This window comes from Dasypus novemcinctus, chromosome 17 (assembly GCF_030445035.2).
Source record: "Dasypus novemcinctus isolate mDasNov1 chromosome 17, mDasNov1.1.hap2, whole genome shotgun sequence".
NCBI classification, from domain to species: domain Eukaryota; kingdom Metazoa; phylum Chordata; class Mammalia; order Cingulata; family Dasypodidae; genus Dasypus; species Dasypus novemcinctus.
Genome location: NC_080689.1, coordinates 33,709,652 through 33,731,840, shown reverse-complemented (window position 1 = coordinate 33,731,840; position 22,189 = coordinate 33,709,652). Strand labels below are relative to the sequence as shown.

Genomic DNA, 22,189 nt, shown 5'->3' with positions numbered 1-22,189 from the left:
ATTCTTGGCAAACTCTTTACTGTGGCTTCCCAGGTCCTGCATGATCTAGTCCTTGCTCACTTCACCAGTCTGTGCTATCTGTTCTCTCCCTTCCTCATCAACCTCTACAAACCTCACTAGCCTACTTTTAGTTCCTAGAATATTACAAGCTCCTTTCCACCCACTTCTTTCACTGTACACCATTCATTTGCCCGTTCATTCGTTCAACAACTATTCATTGAGCCTTTACTGTGTATCAGAGTACAGCAATGAACAAAACAAAAAATGAAAAAAAAAATTTATATATATACATACACTTACACCCCTACATGCATCAGATGGTAATAAGTACTATGATAAAATTATAGGAAATGGGAATGGGAGTGGTGCGAAGGCAGTTTTGGAGTTCAGTTTTCAGTCATGCCTGTGCAGGCAGTTAGGTGTGGAATGATCATTTCAGACCACATGGAGCTTCTGGGCTTTCTCTTGCCACAGTCATGTGGAGACTGGAAATACTCAAAAGTTCAGGGAAACTTGCCTTTCCATATAAATGCTCCTATTCCGTGGAAACATGTTAATGTGGATCCTTTGCTGGCAATGTCAGCCTCAGATCTAATTGGGAAAAATTTACTGTCTGTAATAATAATGGATTGGAAGCCATTCATATCTAGCTTCATGTGTGGCCACGTATGTGTATATGTATGTATATTCAGGGAGGGAGAAAATGTATCTTTAGAAATTCTATTGGGAATATTGACAAGGACCTTGTTTCTACAATTTGGGGAGAAAAAACATTTTTTATTCCTTTGCATTAATTACCCCTTTTATCCCTAACCCCTTCCTCTCCAAATAGACAATTTAAACTTGTCTTGTTTAAATTTCTGTGCTCAAGTTTTCTCTTTCTCCCCTCTTCCTACCCTTCCTCCCACACCATAGTTTCAGATCAGATTTTCTACATACCGTTTTACTTTTAATTTATTGAAAGGGAGAATTCTCTTTTGTGGTTAAATTTTTACACCTAAATTTTTCTGAAGTCCACTTTTATGACTATGCTATAAATCTCTAAAAATAGAAGTTTACAGTGGAAATATCAACTCCTTTGTATTATGTCAGGTCAAAATGTGTAACTAATTGGCATGCATTTGTTAGTGTGTGTGTCATGAGCCAGAATTATGTTTTAGCCCAGACCTTATATGTGACCACACATGGGGTCGTTAGGTGTGGTCTGGTTCAGATGTGTTAATGTTTTTCTTTGTTTATGGTAAATTAGATAGTGGAAGGCATTGGTGTGGAAAAGTATGTGGGCAAGGCAGAGATTTAGGATTTATGAACCTATACTTAGCCAGTATTACCACTGTCTTTCCTCCAACATGTCGAACTGTATCTACTAGGGGACTTGAGAGCACCTACTAAAAGACAGAGTGGAAGCTAACTAGTTTAAAATTTAAACAGTGGAGTATTATGGTCAATAGCATATGAAAAGACTCAATTTTTAGCTTCATGATACCTAAAGAAGCTCTACATTTTGTTTAAATTTTAGTCTTCATAGGAAGCTTTTAAAGGCAGAATCAATATCTTCTGTTAAAAAGGGATTGAGAACCCAACAAGCAGCTAACAGGCAAGTTGGTGCCATTAATGTAGTTTCCATGTTTTCTACTGAAGCTTGTTCTTGAAAATGATTCTGGCTTTGAAAATTACTATATATAGGAAAGTAATTATTTTTAGGGTCAGGAGATAAGTAAGACATCTGGGGAAGACATCTACTATCAGATTCCAAAGGACAAAACCCAGAAGTGTTGTTTTTTTTTTTTTACCCCAGCCACCTACTTTAGCTCTATGGATCCTGAAAGGGATCTGTAGTTTAGGGTATCACTGTTCTCTTCTAGAATGATTATTTGGTCTAAAATTTCAGAAATTTAGGTTGTATTTGTATTTGTTTACAGGTTTTTTTTTAAGGTACAATCTACATCTCAGCTTTTTTTAGGTGTAATCTATGTATCACAAGATAATAGAGCATTTCTATCATCTCACAAAGTTTACTCTTGTCCTTGCTACATATAGCAAGTACTGTTGTGATTTTTTTCACTACAGATTAGTTTTGCCTGATCTACAACTTTACATAAATGAAATCAAATAGTGTGTACTACATTGTGTCCAAGTTTTTTCAATCAGCCTTTAATGCTTGTGAGATTCAGCCATATTTTGATGTGTATCCATAGTGTTTTTATTGCACAGTAATATTCCATTATATAAACATACCACAACTTTCTATCCATTTCTCCTATTGATAGATATCTATTGTCAGTAGTGGTTGACTATTATGAATAAAGCTGTTATGAACATTCTTGTACAAGTTCTCTTTGAGGGGGTGCATCTTTTAAAAATTTCCTTTACATTAACACTTAGGAATAAATTACTGCAAGTTTTCTGAAGCTCTTTTATTAAGTAGTACCCAGGATTGTTATGTGTTCCTGATTCATTAACCCTTCTATCATTATGAAATGTCACTCTCTATCTTTGTTAATAATCCTGTATTGAAGGATTTTTTTGTCTGTTACTTATAAAGTAACTGCAATCTCTGTAGTCTTATGGTTTGTGTGGTATAGCTTTTTCTATCCTTATACTTCCACTAAGGCTTTTATATTTACTATGTATATCTTGTGAACATCATATAGTTTGATCTTACTTAACAATCTTTGCCTTTAGGTGGAACATTTAGCTCAGTAACATTTAATGTAAGTATTGATACAGTTGAATTAAGGTCTACCATTTTGCTCTTTGTTTTCTATTTGTCCCATTTGTTTTTTCACTCCTATTCTCTTTTTCTACCTTATTTTGGCAGAAAATCAAATAATTTTGTTTGCCATTTTAATTCTTCTAGTGAATTTTCAGCAATACTTCTTTGCATTATTTTAAATGATAATTCTACCAATTGCCATATAAAGTATTAGCTTTTTACAGTCTACCTAGAGTTAATATTATAATACCACCTCGCTACCATACATTCTTTCTGCTGTCATTTTCATATATATTTAAATCACAAAATACAGTGTTTTTGCTTTAAATGGTCATATGTCTTTTACCTAAAATTAGAATGTGTATATACATAAACGTATGCATATACATATATACACATATAAGTGTGTGAGTGTGTTTTCTTAATGATCTAAGAATGTCTATTTCTCTCTCATTTTTGAAAGCTCTCCTGGTTTGGGTTGACAAGGGTTTGGCATGGTTTTATTTTTCTCCTTTCAGCACTTTAAAAATGTCATTTCATTGTTTTCTGGCCTCTGTTGTTTCTGGTAAGAAGCAAGCTATTATTCCTATCACCATTCTCCCATATATAATGTATCCTTTCACTATGGTTACTTTTAAGATTTTCTCTTTATCTTTGTTTTCCAGCAGTTAGACTAGAATATTCCTAGCTGTGATTTTCTTTTATATTTATCCTTCTTGGAATTCACTGAGCTTCTTAGATTTATACATAGAGTTTTAAAAATGATTCTGGGAAATTTTTAGTCATTTCTTCAAATATTTGTCTGCTTGATACTCTTCTCTGGAAGTCCAATTACACATAGTTAGACCTTTTGATATTGTCCCACAGGTCACTGAGGCTCTGTTCTCCACTGCCACTCCCCTGTTATATGTCCCATTTTCCTGCTTCTTTGTATGTCTAGTTATTTTTCATTGTATGTTGGACATCGTGGGTGCTGTGTTGTTAAGAGTGCAAATCTTGTTGGCCTACTTGAAAAAATGTTTAATTTTACTCTTTTTTTTTTTTAAAGATTTATTTATTTATTTAATTTCCCCCCCTCCCCTGGTTGTCTGTTCTTGGTGTCTATTTGCTGCGTCTTGTTTCTTTGTCCGCTTCTGTTGTCGTCAGCGGCACAGGAAGTGTGGGCGGTGCCATTCCTGGGCAGGCTGCACTTTCTTTTCACGCTGGGCGGCTTTCCTCACGGGCGCACTCCTTGCGCGTGGGGCTCCCCCACGCGGGGGACACCCTTGCGTGGCACGGCACTCCTTGCGCGCATCAGCACTGCGCATGGCCAGCTCCACACGGGTCAAGGAGGCCCGGGGTTTGAACCGCGGACCTCCCATGTGGTAGACGGACGCCCTAACCACTGGGCCAAAGTCCGTTTCCCTAATTTTACTCTTGTAGTCAGTTAATTTCCTAGAAGATCAGATTGAATCTTGTAAGGATTTTTTAAAACCTTTATTAAGATGGGTGTAGAATTAGAACAGCCTACTTTTAAGGTCTAACCTTTCTGAGCTATCGATGGCGTGTCTGTGGTATTCAATGAGATCTCCCCCTTGTGGCTATTGGGATGTGCTATATCTTCCAGTTTATGCAATCTCAGGAATCTCTGTTTAGCCCTCACCTCCCAGACAACTGTTTTCTGCCTGGCCTTGTAGAGTCTTTCTCTGGGCATGTGCAACTTACTATTTAGCCAAATACTCCGGATTTCTATGCTTCAAAGCTCTGTTATCTCTCTGACATCCTGCCATTAAAATTCCAGTTACTGTGGCAGCCCTGAACTCTAATCTCTGCCTTCCCAGCTCAGTAAGACTGCTGTGCTCTGCTTTTGCCATCAACTTGTGCCACAGTCAAGAGAAGGTCCTCAGAGAGAAAGCTAGGGCAATTGTGTGGCTTATCTCATTTGGTTCACCTTTCTCTGGGATCATAGGTGCATAGTTTTCACCTATTGTCCAGTGTCTAAAATCAGTTGTCAAATATATATTAACCAGTTCTATAGTTGCTTATGGTGGTAAAATCAGTCCAGTACCACTTACTCCATCTTAGCTTAAGTAAAAGTCTCAGGGGTATTTGTTTTTGTTTTGTTTTTTAATCTTTGACCAGATATTAAGGGGTACATATATTGGGCAAGATCCATGAGCCCTGGCAGATTTCTGGGCCAAGTGGAGATTTCTGGGCTGCTGGAGATTCTGGACCGAATGGAGATTCCAGAGATCACACAGTGCTGGGGAAAATGTAGGAGTTCTGACCATCAAGAGTGGGGAAACCACACTGAAAAACTGTACACAATGATTTGACACTCCAGAAGGTCCATGCCTTAGGAGTGAGCTACTCTAGCCCTGGCATCAGGGCAGGATATTGAGTTTTAAAAATTAGTTTCTACCATTTTTCTGTAAAACACATAAGGTAATTTTTGTCCCATAGGATTTTCTGTCAAGTTTGCTCAAAATAACTGATTTTTATTAAATAGTATAAATTAATGCAAACTGGGTGCATATGTATTGAGTTAGGAAAAAAGTCTTCAATATACCTTGCATATGCTTTATCAGAGAAAGAGGACTTGCAAAGAGAATCTCTTCCTGTGTTGTTTTTTTCTCTCTTATGACCACTAGCCACATTTCAGTCTGTGTTTCCAAATCTGGAAAAATCCCTCTAGTGCTGAAAGACTAATGCCCTTTGCCATTTAATCCCAGAGAGCCCCATAGGCACAATGAGTTGTTCATTGTATAATTTATTCATTTAAAAACTAAATAAAAGTGTTCTGCTAGTTTTGAAAGTGTTTACTTTAAGAATATGCTCATGAAGAAATATTCTTAAAGTGTTTTTTGAGATGATTTGTCCTGTTGTATGTAAATATTTGAAATCCAATAGAACTAGAACACAGATTTTTAAAAGGTAAAATACAGTATTTCTATGGTGCTGAAATTTTTCTTTGTTGGTGAAGGAAGTATAAAGACCTCTACATTGGATTTGAAGAATTGGAGAAGGAACTATTCTTAAGCACACAATATTCTGTTTTCTCAAATGTTTCCCATTCTGTCAGTTTTTACTGTTAGGGGTCATTCACCACACACTCCTTTGGATGACTCTTCTAAACTGGCACAAGTCAGTCGACAGGAAGAAATAAACATGCTTCATTTGAAATTGGCTGGACTTTCCCTGTAAACCTTTTTTGTTTCTAACTGCATTTTGTTTTTTTGGCAATAGGAAAGGGCATGAGTAGTGAGTGATAATTGCTAAGAAAAAATAAATAAAGACTCAAGTAAGACTATTGCAGGAGAAATAGTTGGGAAAAAACTTTTAATGTGAGAGATGGAGTTTTACTGCTAAAGCAGAAGTTGTAATCCACAAACAATGTTTCTAGCAATATTTCCAAGTTAATGTTACGTGAAATAAGTTTTCTGCTTTAATTAGTCATTCTGCCTACCATACCTAAGCATACACACAAACTACTAAAATTTCTTCATTATCTGGAAGGATTTTAAAAATTGTGAGACAATTTTAATTTTAATTTGCTTCAAGACCAAAAAAATGGAGTTTGATCAGCAATTCTTCAGAAGTTTGTGGTGGATGAGTAATTAAATTGTAGTTCTGACCTTGAAAGTGCTGACCAACATAAAGACTCCTCATATTCCGTTTTTAAAATCTCATAAATTTCAGTAAAACTGTGATGACCTGAACAATGTTTCTTGAATTCAAATCAGACTGCTTCTACAAACTAAATAACTTGCCCCAAAATTCAAAGTTAGATAACTTCTTTTTCAAAATGGGACAACTCCTTTTTCCTGGCATCAAGTTCTTAGGGATTGGTACAAGTGAGTCCTGGGGTCTTTTTGTCTCTTACACCCTCCAGAATATGCCTATCTGCACCCAAGCCCTTGGGGCATTGCCGGTTTTCCCACCCTAAGGCCTACAAGGCAGAGCAGCTCAATGGAGAATGCTCTACATAGAGCAGTGACTGGCCAGCAGGGTGATTGGCGGTATCTCAAGTACCAGCGAATCTAACTGAGCTCTTGAAAGCATGGTTTATGGATGATTTTTCCCATATACTTTCAATACCTAGCACACCTGATGCAGTACCTGGTATATAATAATTGCTTAGAAAATGTTTTAGAGTGATGAAATGAATACCTCTGCCTTAATGTCAAAGACATTACTATGGAGACAATATGTAGCATTGCTCAGTATTCCTTCCTCCAAATATATATGACTTTTCCTTTTAGAAAACAGTTTTAACTCTTTAGTACTTTTCTAAGCAAAATGTAGGAGAAGAATGTAAGCATAGTCCAGGACTGTAGTTGACAGCAGTGCTTTCAGGAATTTCTTTTATATGAGTCTAGGTGGAAAAGGGATTTTTAAAAAATAAGCCTTTTAACTCATTATGTCATCTTGGATCTTTTTCCTTATAGGGTGGTTTGCTGAAATAACTGGTCTGCCTTCTATTTTTCCTGGCCACATAGTGGTTCATTATGTGGTTCTTTCATGATTTATTTTATCAGTCCCTTCATCTGTTAAGAAAAATAAAAGGACGGAATACATTTGCAAGTGAAGATAACACTGCAAGGCAGTATATGAATGAAGTTACCAAATAGATAATCTCTGAAATACACAAGTACTCCTTGGAGACTGTATTTGCTATGTTTTTCTTCCTAAGAGTTTGAGGTTATCAAGCTCATCCTTGATGGGCAGTCTCATAGCTGGGAACAATTAGAACATTCTTAATTTTAGAATTATGAATTATATCAAATATGTTTTTAATATTCTTTATGGTAATCTAACTTCAGTCAGACAACAAATATTTCCCTTCAAGTACTGCATTTCATGAATTCTAAGATACACATTTTATCACATTTTAACATCTCTGGATTCAGGATGGAGCTTACAATTAACATTGTTCTGCAATTGCTATTGATTCCCTGGTAAATCATGATCTTGGTTGTTAATCCTGGATACATAACTAAACTGCAAACCTCTCACTATTTTGACTAACAAATCATTTAACAATAAACCATTTAAAGACCTTTAAGAAAGAAATAGGAGCGTAGTTGCTGCCCAGAATCTCTTCCGTGGTACCTTCTGTTTAGAGTAAGATAGGGCTACTACCGAAATTTACAAAATGAATATCTGAAGCTGAAAAGAAATTCCCAGAGACAATAAAGGATTACTCTTTCAAGAAATGCTTCTTTATCATTGCTCTTGGTAGCATAAAGGACCATACTTCATGGAAACCTTGGATGTCTATGACTCTGAGTAAAAAAGTGATTCCAAAGAGTAGACTGTTGCATGTGAAGAAATTTTAGGAATATTTTAACCAACTTATATTGCTTCTATTTTACTTATTTATGCATGGTATATTATTTTTAAACTTTCTAGGTAAATCTAAAAGAGCCCTTTAAATATTAAAAAAAATATATAAAAAGTCTAAGTAAAAAGAAGCATTGTGCTATGATTTAATTGATAGCATATTTTCTCAGTGGTACATAAAATAATGGTGCTTCTTATAAGCAATAGTATCTTCAGTTTGATGAAACATGATAACTTGATTTATTGTCAAACTTACTGAGTATTATTGTGCTGCTTCCTAGTATGATTAATTTTCTTGTGTTAAGAAAAATTAAGGGGCAGAATATATTTGCAAATGAAGGTAATACTACAAGGAAGTGCCTGAATGATTTAGACCAATAGTTCTGCAAGTGTGGCCCTAAAACCAGCAACAGTAGCTTCTCAGACACCATCCCAGACGAGCTGAATCAAAATCTCTGTGGGTGTGGCCCAGAAATTGTTTTTTATCCAATCCTCTAGGTAATTGTGATACAAGCTAAAGTTTGTACACCACTCCTCTGGACAAAAGTTCAGAAAAGGGAGAAATACTGAATGCTGGTATGTTTCAGGTCAGGTGTATGACTAGCTTAGAGAGAAAATACAGATTCCTTAAGTTCAATTGAATTACATCTGCTAGCAGTATGTTTAAGAGGAATGAAGAAATTTACCATGGTATGTCTTAGTCAACTACCAGTAATAGAGGCAAAGTAAAGGAATAGTCTAAGAACTGGACTTGTTCACTTTTGATTGATATTTGATCTTTGTCTTTTCAGCATGATGTATCCCAGACTTTACTCAAGGCAACGCTGGACAGTGTTGTAGAAGAATGTGTCAGCTTTGTGGGAGTGGATATTAACATCTGTTCAGAAGTTTTATTAAGGTGAGACATGAAGTCTGTGGCTGAAGATCACAGACTTTTGAGTTTAATTGGCCATCCAGCCCAAACTCAGCTAGGAGAGGGGACACATGTGTGTAAAATTGTCAAGTATAGAAAATCTGTGGATTCGTTCATTGCTTTAGATAATCATTCAGAGGGGAAGACACCATTTAAGAAAACTATTGTAACAATTCACATTATCATTTTTAATATTGCATCTTTAAAGTGAAGAGCATGTGGTAACTATTGAGTGCATTAGTGTCACTAATAGAACTTAAGTAAGGTTAACATGGAAAAGAGCTGTTTCTGACCACATGAGAGTAGATATTTTTTTCTTCTTTAGCCTTTTGCATATATCTGTCAAAGCTGGCACTAACCAAAAGATAAATTCTAAGAGTTCAAGGTATGGTTACCATATTTTTACCCAAATTCTGCAAGTCACATATAAAAATTTCTGTTGTACTGTGATCACATCTTATATACTCTCTCCTTTTCTTATGTGGTGATAGAGATCTCCTTTTTTTTTTTAAAACAACCTTTCATTTCTTGTACAAGTCTGCAGGTGTAGGCTGAAATTCCCTTGGTCTGGACCATCTTGCATTGATACTGGTATTTTGGAAAATCTCTTAAATTTTAAGGTGTTGCTTTTCTACCATAGCTATAAACATTTCACAATTCCATAGAATTAAGATTCTCTGAAATAGTAATCTTTTAATTAAAAGTAAGCAAAATACTGAATGATGTAGCTTTCCTAGATTTTGCTAACTATGCTATTAATGGAGAAGTTACTCTTATCTATAGTTATGCCGTACGTTTTTGAGAACGTAGAAAGAAAGGGTAGTAGTACAACACACTTGTAGCTTTGTAACGTCCACTGCTAACTTATCCTGTAAGCTATAAGGGAGTAGACAGTTTTATTTCTTGATTCAGAGATAACAATAGTTTAGAAATACTGTGGAGAACAGTTCTTTTTCTTGCATCATTATCTTTATGATAGCTACTGGTTTTCTCATTATTTTACATTCTGTTATCCTTTCCTCTTTGAAAACCCTTTCCCCTTCTTCATTTTATTTTACTCCTTTTTGATTAACTTAGAGACATGACAATATGTAATTGCATATGTTTTTAAGCTGTAAAGGAAAATAGCATTATCTCTTTTTCAGTGCATTTTAAACTTTTATTATCTGACACATTACTCATTTGGTGTATTTTTTAGGCATATTGCAGGACTCAATGCCAACCGAGCCAAAAATATAATTGAATGGCGAGAGAAAAATGGCCCCTTTGTCAACCGAGAACAACTGAAGAAAGTGAAAGGACTGGGTCCAAAATCCTTCCAACAGTGTGCTGGCTTCATCAGAATCAACCAGGATTATATTAGAACGTTTTGCAGGTAATTTTATTAATTAAAGTGTATACTTCTGGTTCTATTGTTAGCCTCGTCTATCTTAGTGTTACCCATCCTACTCACTGGCACAAATCCTAGATAACCATTTGTTCATTTATTCATTCAGTATGTGTTGAATGTCTGTTCTTTGCTAGGAACTGTTCTTGGCACTAGGAATACAGCAGTGAAGTGATAAAGTCCCCAAATTCCCTCTTCCCATGTAATTATATTTTAATCTGTAAGACAGTAAATAAATTACTGAAATAAATTGTTCACATAGTAGTATTATAAAAATTAAAACAGGGAGATGTGACAATGTCTTAGGAGTGGTACAAGTATTGAATGGGATGAGATATTCATTGAAGAATTACTTGAGCAGAGTTTTGAATGAAATGAAAGAGCCAGCCACACAGGGATCGATGGGAAAATATTCTTGGCAGAGCAGACAGTAGGTGGGCAAAGTCCTAACTAAGGCAGGAGCAATTTTCATGTATTCAAGAAACAAGCCCTGTCCCACCAATATCTGCTGTCTCTGGTGCAGACAGCACCAGTGAGGGCCAAAATGGGGCTTGGCCCTGAAAGGGTACTCTCACTCAAGTGAGTGCTGAGGCCAATCCTGCTCACCCCTGGCTGTGACCTCACCAAACCTGCCAGCAGCCGCTGACGTGGCCCATTACTGTGGCCACAACTTCAGCATGTACTCGCAGCCCAGTCTGCCCTTGCTGCTGCCACCTTGAACATGTCCCTGGCTTCCAGGGTGCCCTCTGGTCTGGCGCACCCTGTTGCACTGCCGTCCACCACCGCCATCCCCTAACCTGTGCTTCAGTGGGCCTGATGTGGCTGCTGCAGCCTACCGCATGTGTTATTTTCTGAGATCGCATGAAAATTTATTTTTCATTTTGAAAAATATATATAGAAAGGACCTATTATAACACAGCTTTCCTGAAGTGCAATGAATGTCTCATGATGATGGAGGAGGTTTTTGTTATGAGGGGAGGTGGGGGGTGGGGGGTATATGGGAACCTCATATTTTTTTAATGTAACACTAAAAAAATAAATAGACAAAGAAAAAAAAGAAAGAAAGAAACAAAGCATAGGCCTGCATGATTGGAGCATAACAAATGGGAAGGACTGGTTTGAGAAGAGGTGACACTGGCTATTTCATACTGACATAACTGTTCCCTGAAACACAGATAGGCTTTGCCCCTTCCTCTGCAACCAAAAGTGAGCAGTGTGTTAATTATCGATTGTATAGATTAAGAGCTAAATTCCTGCTTTCTAATCCCTGTAGCTCAAAAGTAGAGAAACTTGGTAGACATCTTAGTGTTTTGTAGTATGAAAGAATAGCTTTTATGTATCTGCTACTTTTGAGCTAATTCATTCATATATGTATATATTACTATATATATTTCTTTTAACAATATTATAATAAAGCTCGTGGAAAAATAATCTTTATTCTGGAAAAAGACTAATTAGGGGAAACCAGCCCTAGTGGGTGTTAGAATACATTATAAAGCTATAATAATTAAGCACTTTGGTTTTGATATAGAAATAAATGAATAGAATAGAGTCTAAAATCCAGCATAAGCAAGATAGAATTTAGTTGATGGTAAAGCTTATGATAAAGGTGACATTTCAAAATGTAGGTATTAGGACAACTGGCAGGAGTTTGATATGTGTGGGGGGAGCTATAGTGTAACCCACTCCTTATACCCAAATAAATTCCAGATGGATTATAGACTTAAAATGTGAAAAGTGATATATAACAGTACCAGAAGAAAACACGGGTAACTTTTGCAGAACACTGGAATAGGGGGAATTCTTTCTAAGTAGAATATGAAACCTAGAAGCCAGAAATGAAAATATTGAGGATAAAAAAATTGCATGTTTTTTAGTTTATATGTTTTTGATCACATGATTAGAAAATTCAAACAGTATAAAAAAGAATAAAAAAGTAAAGGGTGCCTCAGTCTCTCACCTCAAAATGGTTTCTTATATATTGCTTCCAGAAAATAAAACTTATATCAGCTGTGTATATCCTTTTAAACAATGCATACAGACGGGATAGTGCTATACAACTATTTGAAACTTCCTTTATTTGCTTCAATCCTGTATCTTGGACCTCCTTTCCAAATTATTATATTATATCATTCTTTATAATATCTGCATAGTATTTGATTGTGGATGGGCCATAATTGAATATAATCAGTGCCCTATTGATGAACATTTGTGTTGTTTTAAAGCCTTATATTTTTCAAGTGTTGAAGATTGATAAGTGTTTTATCAACACTTGATAGATCATATCTTTATTCAGAATGGAATATTGCTATCCCATTTAATGCTTTTTGCTTTGAAATCTACATTGTTTTCTAGGCATTGTTGCTACATTTTTTTTTTCAGAATTTGCTTGGCTTTTTTTTCCCCTCAAGATTTCTGTGGCTTTTTATTTTTGATATGTCTCTTGTAAACATAGCTGGATCTTATTTTATTCAAATTGATTTTAGTACATTCACATTTATTTTCCTTTTTAACACATTTGGTCTTAATCTTCTGTCTTTTCTCTTTGTTGTGTTAGTTCTAAGTTATTTTTTCCTTTCATGCTGTTTTTTGTGTTTATTAGTTAACATGTTTTCTCCTTGTTTCTCTCCTTATCTTCCCTTCTCATCTTTCTTTCTCCTTGATGGTTTCAAATTGTTAAGTCTCACTTATATTCTTCTGGTGGCTTCCCTTCAATTTGTTTGGACTGATCTCTGAAATTAATAGGTGTCTCTGTCCTCCTCCCAAATAATACTAGAATCCTTTCCAAGTTTTCTTTTTTTTCAGCTCCACCTCCCAAGATAAAATTACCTGGGATTTTAGTTTCAGACTACATTTATATATTTTTTGCATTATGCAAGAACAATTATTCACCTTAATAAATTATTGTAGTTTTGGTGCTCATCACTGTTTCTTGTATTCTACATTATAATTTTCCTTGGATTCATTATATATCCATAATATATATATCCATAAGGAATATATATCCATAAGGAATTCCTTTCAGAGAGGGTGTACTGGTTGTACTTAAGTTATTTCAAGTTTGCAAATGATTACCTGCTTGATTCCTAGTTTGGTTAGGTATATGATTCTAGGTTCAAAATAATTTTGTCTAAGAACTTGTAAGATATTGTTCTACTGTATTCTGGCATTTGATTTTTGCCAATGAGAAATCTGATGCCAATTTGATTCTAGTTCCTTTCTAAGTAATCTGCTTTATTTTATTTTTCTCGTTTGAAAGACCTTTGGGTTTTTACAAAAATCATTTGAACTCAGTGGGCTTTTTTAACTTGTGAATTTGCATTTTTCCTTAGCTCTGGGAAATCATCTTATTTTTATTTATTTCATTTATTTCATTTTGCTCTCTTTTCTTTTAGAATGCGCATTATAGAGGCTGGATCAGTTAAGAATGCTTTTGGCTTTAAGTACCATAAAGCCCTATTAACAGGGTTATATTAAACAAGGGTTAATTTCTATGAAGTAAATGGTCAGAATCTGATTATTGTTTGTATATATCTATGTAGCAGAATAATAAGCACATTTAAATCAAGGATTCTTCTCTTTTGTACCCAACCTCCCCTCTTCGGAAAAAAAAAAACCTTGCAGTAGCCAGCAAACTGAATCTGCAGGCCAAATTCAGGAAGTTGCTGCAACATCATCAGGATGTGTTGAGGTAACAAATGAGAAGCAAGGCAAGAAGAAGAGCAAAACTGCAGTGAATGTTGTGTTGAAGCCAAATCCTTTGGACCAAACGTGTATTCACCCAGAATCATATGATATAGCAATGAGGTAAGTTTGAAGCCTATGTGAGAATTCTCCATGCCCTGAGTGAGTGCTCTGCAGCAAATGACCTTTGTTTTGGCATAATGGGGACTAAAAAATATGACTTCATTTAACTTGACTACATTTGCCTCATTGCTGAGTTATGTGGCACATTATTTTATTTCAGTGAGGAATGAAACCCTTATTCCTGGAGCAGTGTCAAGCTAATAAACCCATGTACTAATGGTGAAGTGTATATAATGGAAATTGTATGGTGCTCTCTTCTGTTTGTTTGGCAAATTAACAAGACACAATTGACTGGCACCTGGCTTAAAGCTTGTGCTTAACTGAAGATAAAACCCTTTTGAAAGTAAGCAGGCAGCACAGATTTCCTCAGTTACCTGTTGCCCTGATTGGTTATTACAGAGCCTAAGAAATTATATACTTGCAATAAGTATGCGTTAGCCCAGCAACACAATTTATGAGGAAGTTTCTGAGTACATGGGAAATTTTAATGTAACATTTTTTAAAAAACTTTTTAATACATGTTTGATCCATTAAGAAATCTTTCAATTAGTTCAAAAACAGTGACTTGCTATATAGATTTTTTTTTTTCAATTTTTAGAAGGTACTGGGGTTTGAACCCAGAACCTCATACACAGGAAGCAATCACTCAACCACTGAGCTATGTCCGCCCCCCCAGTGACAGTTGGTTTTCCCATGTTTGTTTGTTTTTAGGAGGTACCAGGGATCAAACCAAGGACCTCTTACGTGGGAAGCAGGCGCTCAACTACTTGAGCTATATCCCCTTTCCTTGATGTATAGATTTTTAAGGCTTTTATTGAGTTAACTTGCAGTGGGTTTAAAAATAGTGAATAATTTTTACAGCTTTCCTTGAGCCTGACTTGTTTTGAAAATATTTATATTTGACTATTTTAGTTGTCTTTGATTTCCTCTTTTAAAAATGCTTAACATTACAAAGATTATATAGTACTTATAAAGAGCTTTGAAAATAGAGAAAATAAGTAAAAAATAATTTTCTGCCAACAACAAAACAGTGGTTTCTGAAGCAGGTTTTCCCCCCAACATTATATTATGAAAAAATTTTAACATACAGAAAAGCTGAAAAGTTTTACAGTGAATTCCTATGTACCCAACGTCTAGATTTTATCATTAACATTTTACTATACTTGCTGTACCACATATCTATCCATCTATTTGTCCACAGTCCATCTTATTTTTTGATACATTTCCAAGAACATTACATTCATCAATATACTTCCCACTAAATACTTCAGCATGTATATCATTAACTAGAGTTCCATAGTTGTTTATAGTTTTGGTTTTTTTTTGAGGTAAAATTCACATACAATTAAACCTTCAGTGAACATTAGCTAAGTTTTGATAAATACCTACTTTGGTATAACTCAAACCTCTATCAAGATCTAGAACATCACCATCACCCCAAAGTTCTCTTTTACCCCTTCCTAGTATTGTCCCTAGTCTCCCCTAGGTAACCACTGTTCTGTTATTTTTCTGCCATAGATTAATTTGCCTCTTCTAGAACTTTATATAAATGAGATCATTCCATGTATTCCTTTGTGCAAGGCTTCTTTTAGTGCTTGAGAGATGTATCCATATTGTAACATGTGTCCATTCCTGTTTATTGCTCAGTAACATTCCATTGAATGAATATACCACAGTTTATTCACCTATTGATGGGACTTTGACCATTTCCAGTTTGGGGCTTTCATGAGTAAAGCTACTATGAACATTCTTGCACAATTTTTTGTTGTTATTGACATTTATTTTTATCTATCTTAGAAAAATACCTATGAGTGGAATTGCTAAGTCATAGGTTAAGTGAATGTTTGTATTCTTAGAAACGTCTAGACCTTATTCTGCTGTGGTTCTACCATTTTATTCTTCCACTGATGAAGCGTTAGAGTCTGATTATGCATTGTATTTGTCAACATTTGGTGTTAGTCTTTTTAATTTTATCCATTCTAGTAGGTGTGTAGTAGTATCTCATTGTAGTTTTAATTTGTATTTCCCTGGTAGCTAATGACATTGAACACTTTCTCATGTGCTTATTAGCTATTTGTATATCTTCTTTTGTGAAATCTCTGTTCAGGTTTTCTATCCTTTTTCTAATTGGGTTGTTTTCCTTTTTACAATTGAGTTGTGGGAGTTTTTAAACATATTCCGAATACCAGTCCTTTGCTGAATATGTATCACAAATATTTTCTCTCAGTTCGTGGCTTGTCTTTTTATTTTCTTAAGGTATGGTGTGAAGTAGAGGGCAAGATTCATTTTCTTTTTACTATTATGGCTATTCAGTTATTCCAGTACCATATGTTGAAGAAAACATTCCTTCACCCATTGCTTTGGTGCCTTTGACGAAAATTAAATGACTATATAAGCGTGGGTCTGTTTTGGGGCTCTCTATTCTGTTCCATTGATCTGTTTGTCAGCCCTTATGTCAGTACCATATGATCTTGATTACTGTTGGTTTTTTCTAAGTTTTGAAGTCTCATAGTGAGTCCTCCAACTTTGTTATTTTTTAAGATTGCTTTGAATATTCTAGGTCATTTGTTTTTAAACAGTATTGTAAATGGAATTTTTTAAATTTGCTGCTAATTTACTAATTTTTTTGTTGCTAGTATATAAAAATTGATTTTTGTATGTTAAGCTTGTATCCTAACAACCTTGCTAAATTCACTTACTAGTTCCTGTAGATGTTTGTAGATTCCTTAAGTTTTTCTATGTGGTCAATTATGATCAGTAAATAGACTAGAGCTTTATTTCTTTCTTTTTAATAACTATGCCGTTTAGTTTTTCTTCTTGACTTATTGCAATGGCCTGTGCCTTCAGTACAGTTTTGAATAGGGGTGATGAGTGGGCATCTCTGCCCTATTTTCAATCTTAGGACACATTTCCCAGTTTTTTAATATTAAAATAACCTGAGGTCTCATAGTAATTATCATACTTTTAATATTTGTTGTGTGAGAAGATGGATATGTGCACATGGATTCACAGACCCTTGTAAAAACTCTGATGTCTCCATGGTGACTAAATTTGCATTTTGCTATATGCAGACCAGTCTCTTTTTAAAGTACGTTTTTGTGTCCCTAATGTAATTGTAAGTGCTTTTTAAGTTTTTCCATTTTTTCAATTTGCTTTCTATTATAAGCCATTTTTAAAATTTCCACTTATCTCTCTTTTTAAAATGCTAATATTCCATCAAATGATTAAACTGTAATTTTGTACTATTAGTATAGGTGGTTATAGTAGTAGTAGTAGTAGTAATTCCTGGAAGTAGAATTGCTCTGCCAAAGGCTTTGAAAGTTTTTGTGGCTCTACACTTACAAGGCCAAATAATATACTGATTTTTGATGCCACCTAAAAGCCCTGCCAGTGACTTCACCCCTCTCAATGCCTCCTCTAGTTGTAGCCTTGTCTCAGAAGCAGAGTACATGGTGGACTCTTTCATGGGAAATTTCTTCTGTATGTAGTTCAACTCCTGACTTTTGAAATCTGAAGATAATATTGGTAATGTACTAAATTAAGTTTACCATCCCCATTATTCTATTTGGACCTGTTGCGGTCACTTTTGGTTTTCAAGTACATTTAGTCTGGATAGATCATACTTTCACATAGTATCACACCAGCATCTTCCCAGGGAAGAAAAGAAACCCATTAAGAATGTGATAAGGTCATCATTGGTTTGAGTTCAATTCTGTAAAAAGTTCTATTGCAGTGAATTTCATTTTCAATTATATTAGAAAACAAGTAGAAAAGTAAATGACTTTAATGTCACTCCCAGATATACATCAAAATGTAAAGTATGAGAGTGGATGTGGCTCAAGCAGTTGAGTGCCCACCTCCCACATGGGAGGTCTCAGGTTCAGTTTCCAGTGTCTCCTAAAGAAAACAGACGAGCAGACAATAAGAAGAAGAAAAAAAAACAAGCAAAAACAACAAGCGGACAATGAACAACAACAACAAAAAACAAGCAAACAAAGAGCACAGAGGATGACAAAGACAACTCAGGGGAGCCAGCTCAGGGGGGGCCAATGTGGCTCAGTGGTTGAGCACCAGCCTCCCACATATGAGGTCCCAGGTTCAATCCCAGTCCTGGTACCTCAAAAAAAAAAAAAAAAAGTGAAATAATTATGTGTTTTTACTATTATATTTGTGGCACTTTTTCACATGTTCATATTTTAGAAAATGAGGTCATGATATATAGTAATCTGGGCTAGTCATTTAGCAGTGAAGAAAAAGTCCAGGATGACTCCCAGGGTCTCCCAGGGTTCTGGCTTTTTTTCATTCACATATAGGAGTATTAGCCTTTGTCTAGTGTATGCGCTGCATTTTTTTAGTTTGTTTTATATGTTTTGTAATGCTTTTAAAATATGAATGTTTAATTTTTATGAAGTAGTAAAACCTATTATACTTTTTCTTGTTTTTATGCAGAATTTATTTCCTAGGCTCTCTCATCTCTGAGATCATGACAGTGTTTCCCGTATTTTTTCTTAATACTTTATAGTTTTATTTTTCACTCTATACATTTTTTTGTTGTTAATTATTTTATTTAGTGCTTAGAACATGCAAAGCACTGTGGTAGGACCTGAAGAATATAAAAATGAATGGAGGTGCTTATACCCACAAGGAGCCTGCCAAGTAGGAAGAATAAAACTTACATATAATCATAATAGAGATTAATGATTAATAAGTGTCCTTTGTGACGCATAAAGACTGTTCACAGGAGATAGAGCTTATTTCCAGATAGGAGCATCTTAGAAGATTTCATATAGGAGGTGACATTTGGGCAAGAGGAAAAGAGATGTTTAAAGAATTAGAGACAGAAAAATGTAGCTCTCCAATTATTAGTGAGCAGCTAATAGTTCAGTAAAAATTACAAATATTAATTGAGTTCTCCCTCAATACCAGGCACTTTTTAAGCATCATCTTGTGTAAACCTCAAATCAATACTTTGAGCTTAGTATCATTGTTATTTCCACTTCTGTAGATATATGAACAGTCTCAAACAGTTTAAATAAATTACTTGAGATAACTCAATTGGCAGAGCCAAGTTTTGAATGCATATTTGTGACAGTCCAAAGCCCAAGCTCGTAACTAGGCCACAAACTGAAAAGCTAGCTTAGAGTCAGATTTGAATGTAATCATAATAGTTTTTCAAGTTAAAGGTATCATACCATTCAAGGCAGTGTGTACTGTTCAGTACAGAAAAATAATAGGATTTGTGTTACATGTGCTTCTTAAGGGGAAAAAAAGCCTGAGTATCTAACATATGCCAACTTTGAGTGTTATTCTCTATAGCTGAAATTAGACTCTGCCTTTACTCTTGAGAAAATATTAGCTCCTACAATAAATGAAACTTTGCCTATTTATTTTATAAAGAATCTGGAGGAAATGGATTCTTTTCACAGTGTGTAGAATTTTATACTTTCCTGCTGCATAAATGATGTTTTCTGAATATTGCACTAAAAAGAATTCCCTTTCATTATTTTTTTAGAGTGAGGCATTTACATTTTAAAATAAGCAGTGTGATAGCAACTGCATTTGGTATCTTCTCATTTAGTAATGGAGTAAGGTGTAGAGCAGGAACAGCATGTTCATCTTAGAAATTCACCTGCCTCTGCCAGAACATTCTTTAACCGAGTGAGAGAGGGGAGTAGGGGAAGAGACAGAGACAGAAGGAGCGGAAGGGAGAAGGAAGGAATAATGCAAGAGCTTTAGGAAATGTCGGCTAAAAAAACATAGTAAGAAAAACCCGTATTACAGAACAAATATGGAGAACACGAGATTAAGAAACATACTATTGCTACCAATAGATTTTCCTTTAGTCGTCCTTTGAAGCCGTTCTGTTCTAAATCCTTTTTACTTTTCTCAGTGTCTTCTCACTCTCACCTGATGACTTCACTTCCTACTTGACTGAAAAAATTCAGTGCTACCTTACAATCGCCTTCCTCTGATTTCTCCGTCTTTACTCATTCTGTCCCATCCTTCCCTAGGCTACCCTCCCATTTCTTGATTGTTTCCCTCTCTTTTATTTTGCTGAAGACTGCTGGGAGCAATGTACCAGAAAAGAATTGGCTTTTACAATGGAAATTTATTAGGTTAAAAGCTTACAGTTCTGAGGCCATGACATTGTCCAAATCAAGGCATCATTAAGAGATGCCGTCCCACCAAGTTGCACCTATGGATAATCAGGCACATGGTGGCATCATCTAAACTAAGGCTTTCTCTCCAAGCTCAGCTGCTCAGCTGTGGGTGATCAGACATACGGTTCCCCTCCCCTCCTCTCCTCTCCCCCTTCCCTCTTCCTCTCCTCTGGGCCTTGTCTCTCTCAGCCTCTTGGGGTTTCTCTCTCTTTGCTGCTTTTATTTTTTTATTTTTATATTTTTCCTTTCTCTCCCCTTCCCTGACCTCCCCACCCCCCCCCCCCCCGGTTGTCTGCTCTCTGTGTCCATTCACTGTGTGTTCTGTGCCCGCTTGTATTCTTGTCAGTGGCACCAGGAATCTGTGTCTTGTTTGTTGCATTATCTTGCTGCATCAGCTCTCCGTGTGTGCCTCACCATTCCTGGGCAGGCTGCACTTTTTTCACGCTGGGCAGCTCTCATTACGAGGCTCACTCTTTGTGCGTGGGGTTCCCCTACGCAGGGGACACCCCTGCGTGGCACGGCACTCCTTGGCTCCACGTGGGTCAGGAGACCCTGGTTTTGAACCTTGGACCTTCCATATGGTAGGCAGACGCCCTATCCTTTGGGCCACGTCCATTTCCCTCCAGGCCTTTCTCTTAAGCTTTAGTTCCATCATTCCATTTGTTTACAACAGCTTTTCTAATGAATATCTTAGCAACTCACATGCAATGTGCTGCTTTTAGACCTCTGTTTATGAAGGGACTCCAGAAAGGATTAAGACCCACCCTGGGTCCTGCAATCTAGTCAAAGGCCCTTAACAAAAGTGATTTCATCAAGAGTTCCCACCTACAATAGTACCTTGCACAGGGGCAACTTAGCGGTAAGGACATGATCTTTTCTGGGATCCATAAAAAACTTCAAACTGCCCTGCCCTCCCTACCCTCAGTTCTCCCTATCTGCTGTTACTGACTTACTGCTTGTTTTGGGGCCATTCTTTTGTCTCTCTGGGTCACGGTTGCTTCACCTCTAAAAGTGGGGTTTGGGGGTGAAGGGAGAGAGTGGGCATGGAAATTGGCTGCTAAATAAATAGTATCTTTTAGTTTATACAATTTTAGAACTTTATCTTATATCTTTAATGTCTTCTCCACTTGTTCCTTTCCTTTTAGTCCATAAACAAATTATTGCTGTGGTCTCTCCATTTCACATCCCCTAAAAATTAAAAGAAGCAACTAAATTTTATCTTCCTTTTCCCCTAAAATTTCTATCCCATTTCTTTTTATTTTCACTGCCAAACTTTTGCCTCTAATTCTTACTGCCTGCCTTCTCTCAGTCCCTTACAGTTTGCCTTCTTTCCTTACCACTCTTCTGAAATTACTCCCTCAACTGATGACCTCTCAGTTGTCAAAAACAGTGGCCTCTTTCAGTCCTTAAACCACTTACCCATTCTGCCATATTTCACAGCATCAACTAACTTATTGATCTTCTTCCATGGCATGTGTTTCCATATTCTGTCTCTTCTCTGGCTTTTCTTCCTCTTCTGGCTCTCTACATGTAGATATTCTTAAAGTTTATGACCTTAGCCATCTTCTCTTCTTATTCTATGTTTTCTTAGATAATCTACTCACTCATAAGACTCTTTCTGTCTCTCACTTCTCCATTGATATTTCTAACCCCACATCTCAAATTTGCATCCAGGCCTTTCTTTTATTTATTTATTTATTTTCCCCCCCTTCCCCTCCATTGTTTGCTCTCTGTGTCTCTTCTCTATGTGTTCTTCTGTATCCACTTGCATTATCTGGCAGAACTGGGAAACTGCATCTCTTTTTTTGTTGTAGCGTCATCTTGCGTGTCAGTTCTCCGTGTGTGCGGCGCCACTCCTGGGTGGGCTGCTTTTTTTTTTCATG

The 22,189-nt window shown here is 36.1% G+C and overlaps 1 protein-coding gene across 4 annotated transcripts in view; it reads left to right on the top strand.

Annotated features, from left to right (window-relative positions):
• Positions 1-22,189, top strand: part of SRBD1 (S1 RNA binding domain 1) — a 261,168-nt gene that overhangs the window by 198,509 nt on the left and 40,470 nt on the right. For 2 of the 4 annotated variants that reach the window (XM_004447327.3, XM_004447328.4), the window contains exons 17-19: positions 8,830-8,936; positions 10,150-10,326; positions 13,963-14,145. In XM_004447327.3, coding sequence (XP_004447384.1) covers positions 8,830-8,936; positions 10,150-10,326; positions 13,963-14,145 — 467 coding nt within the window. The remainder of the gene's footprint in view (positions 1-8,829; positions 8,937-10,149; positions 10,327-13,962; positions 14,146-22,189) is intronic. The other 2 variants (XM_023588117.3, XM_058278494.1) reach the window with 1 other exon arrangement.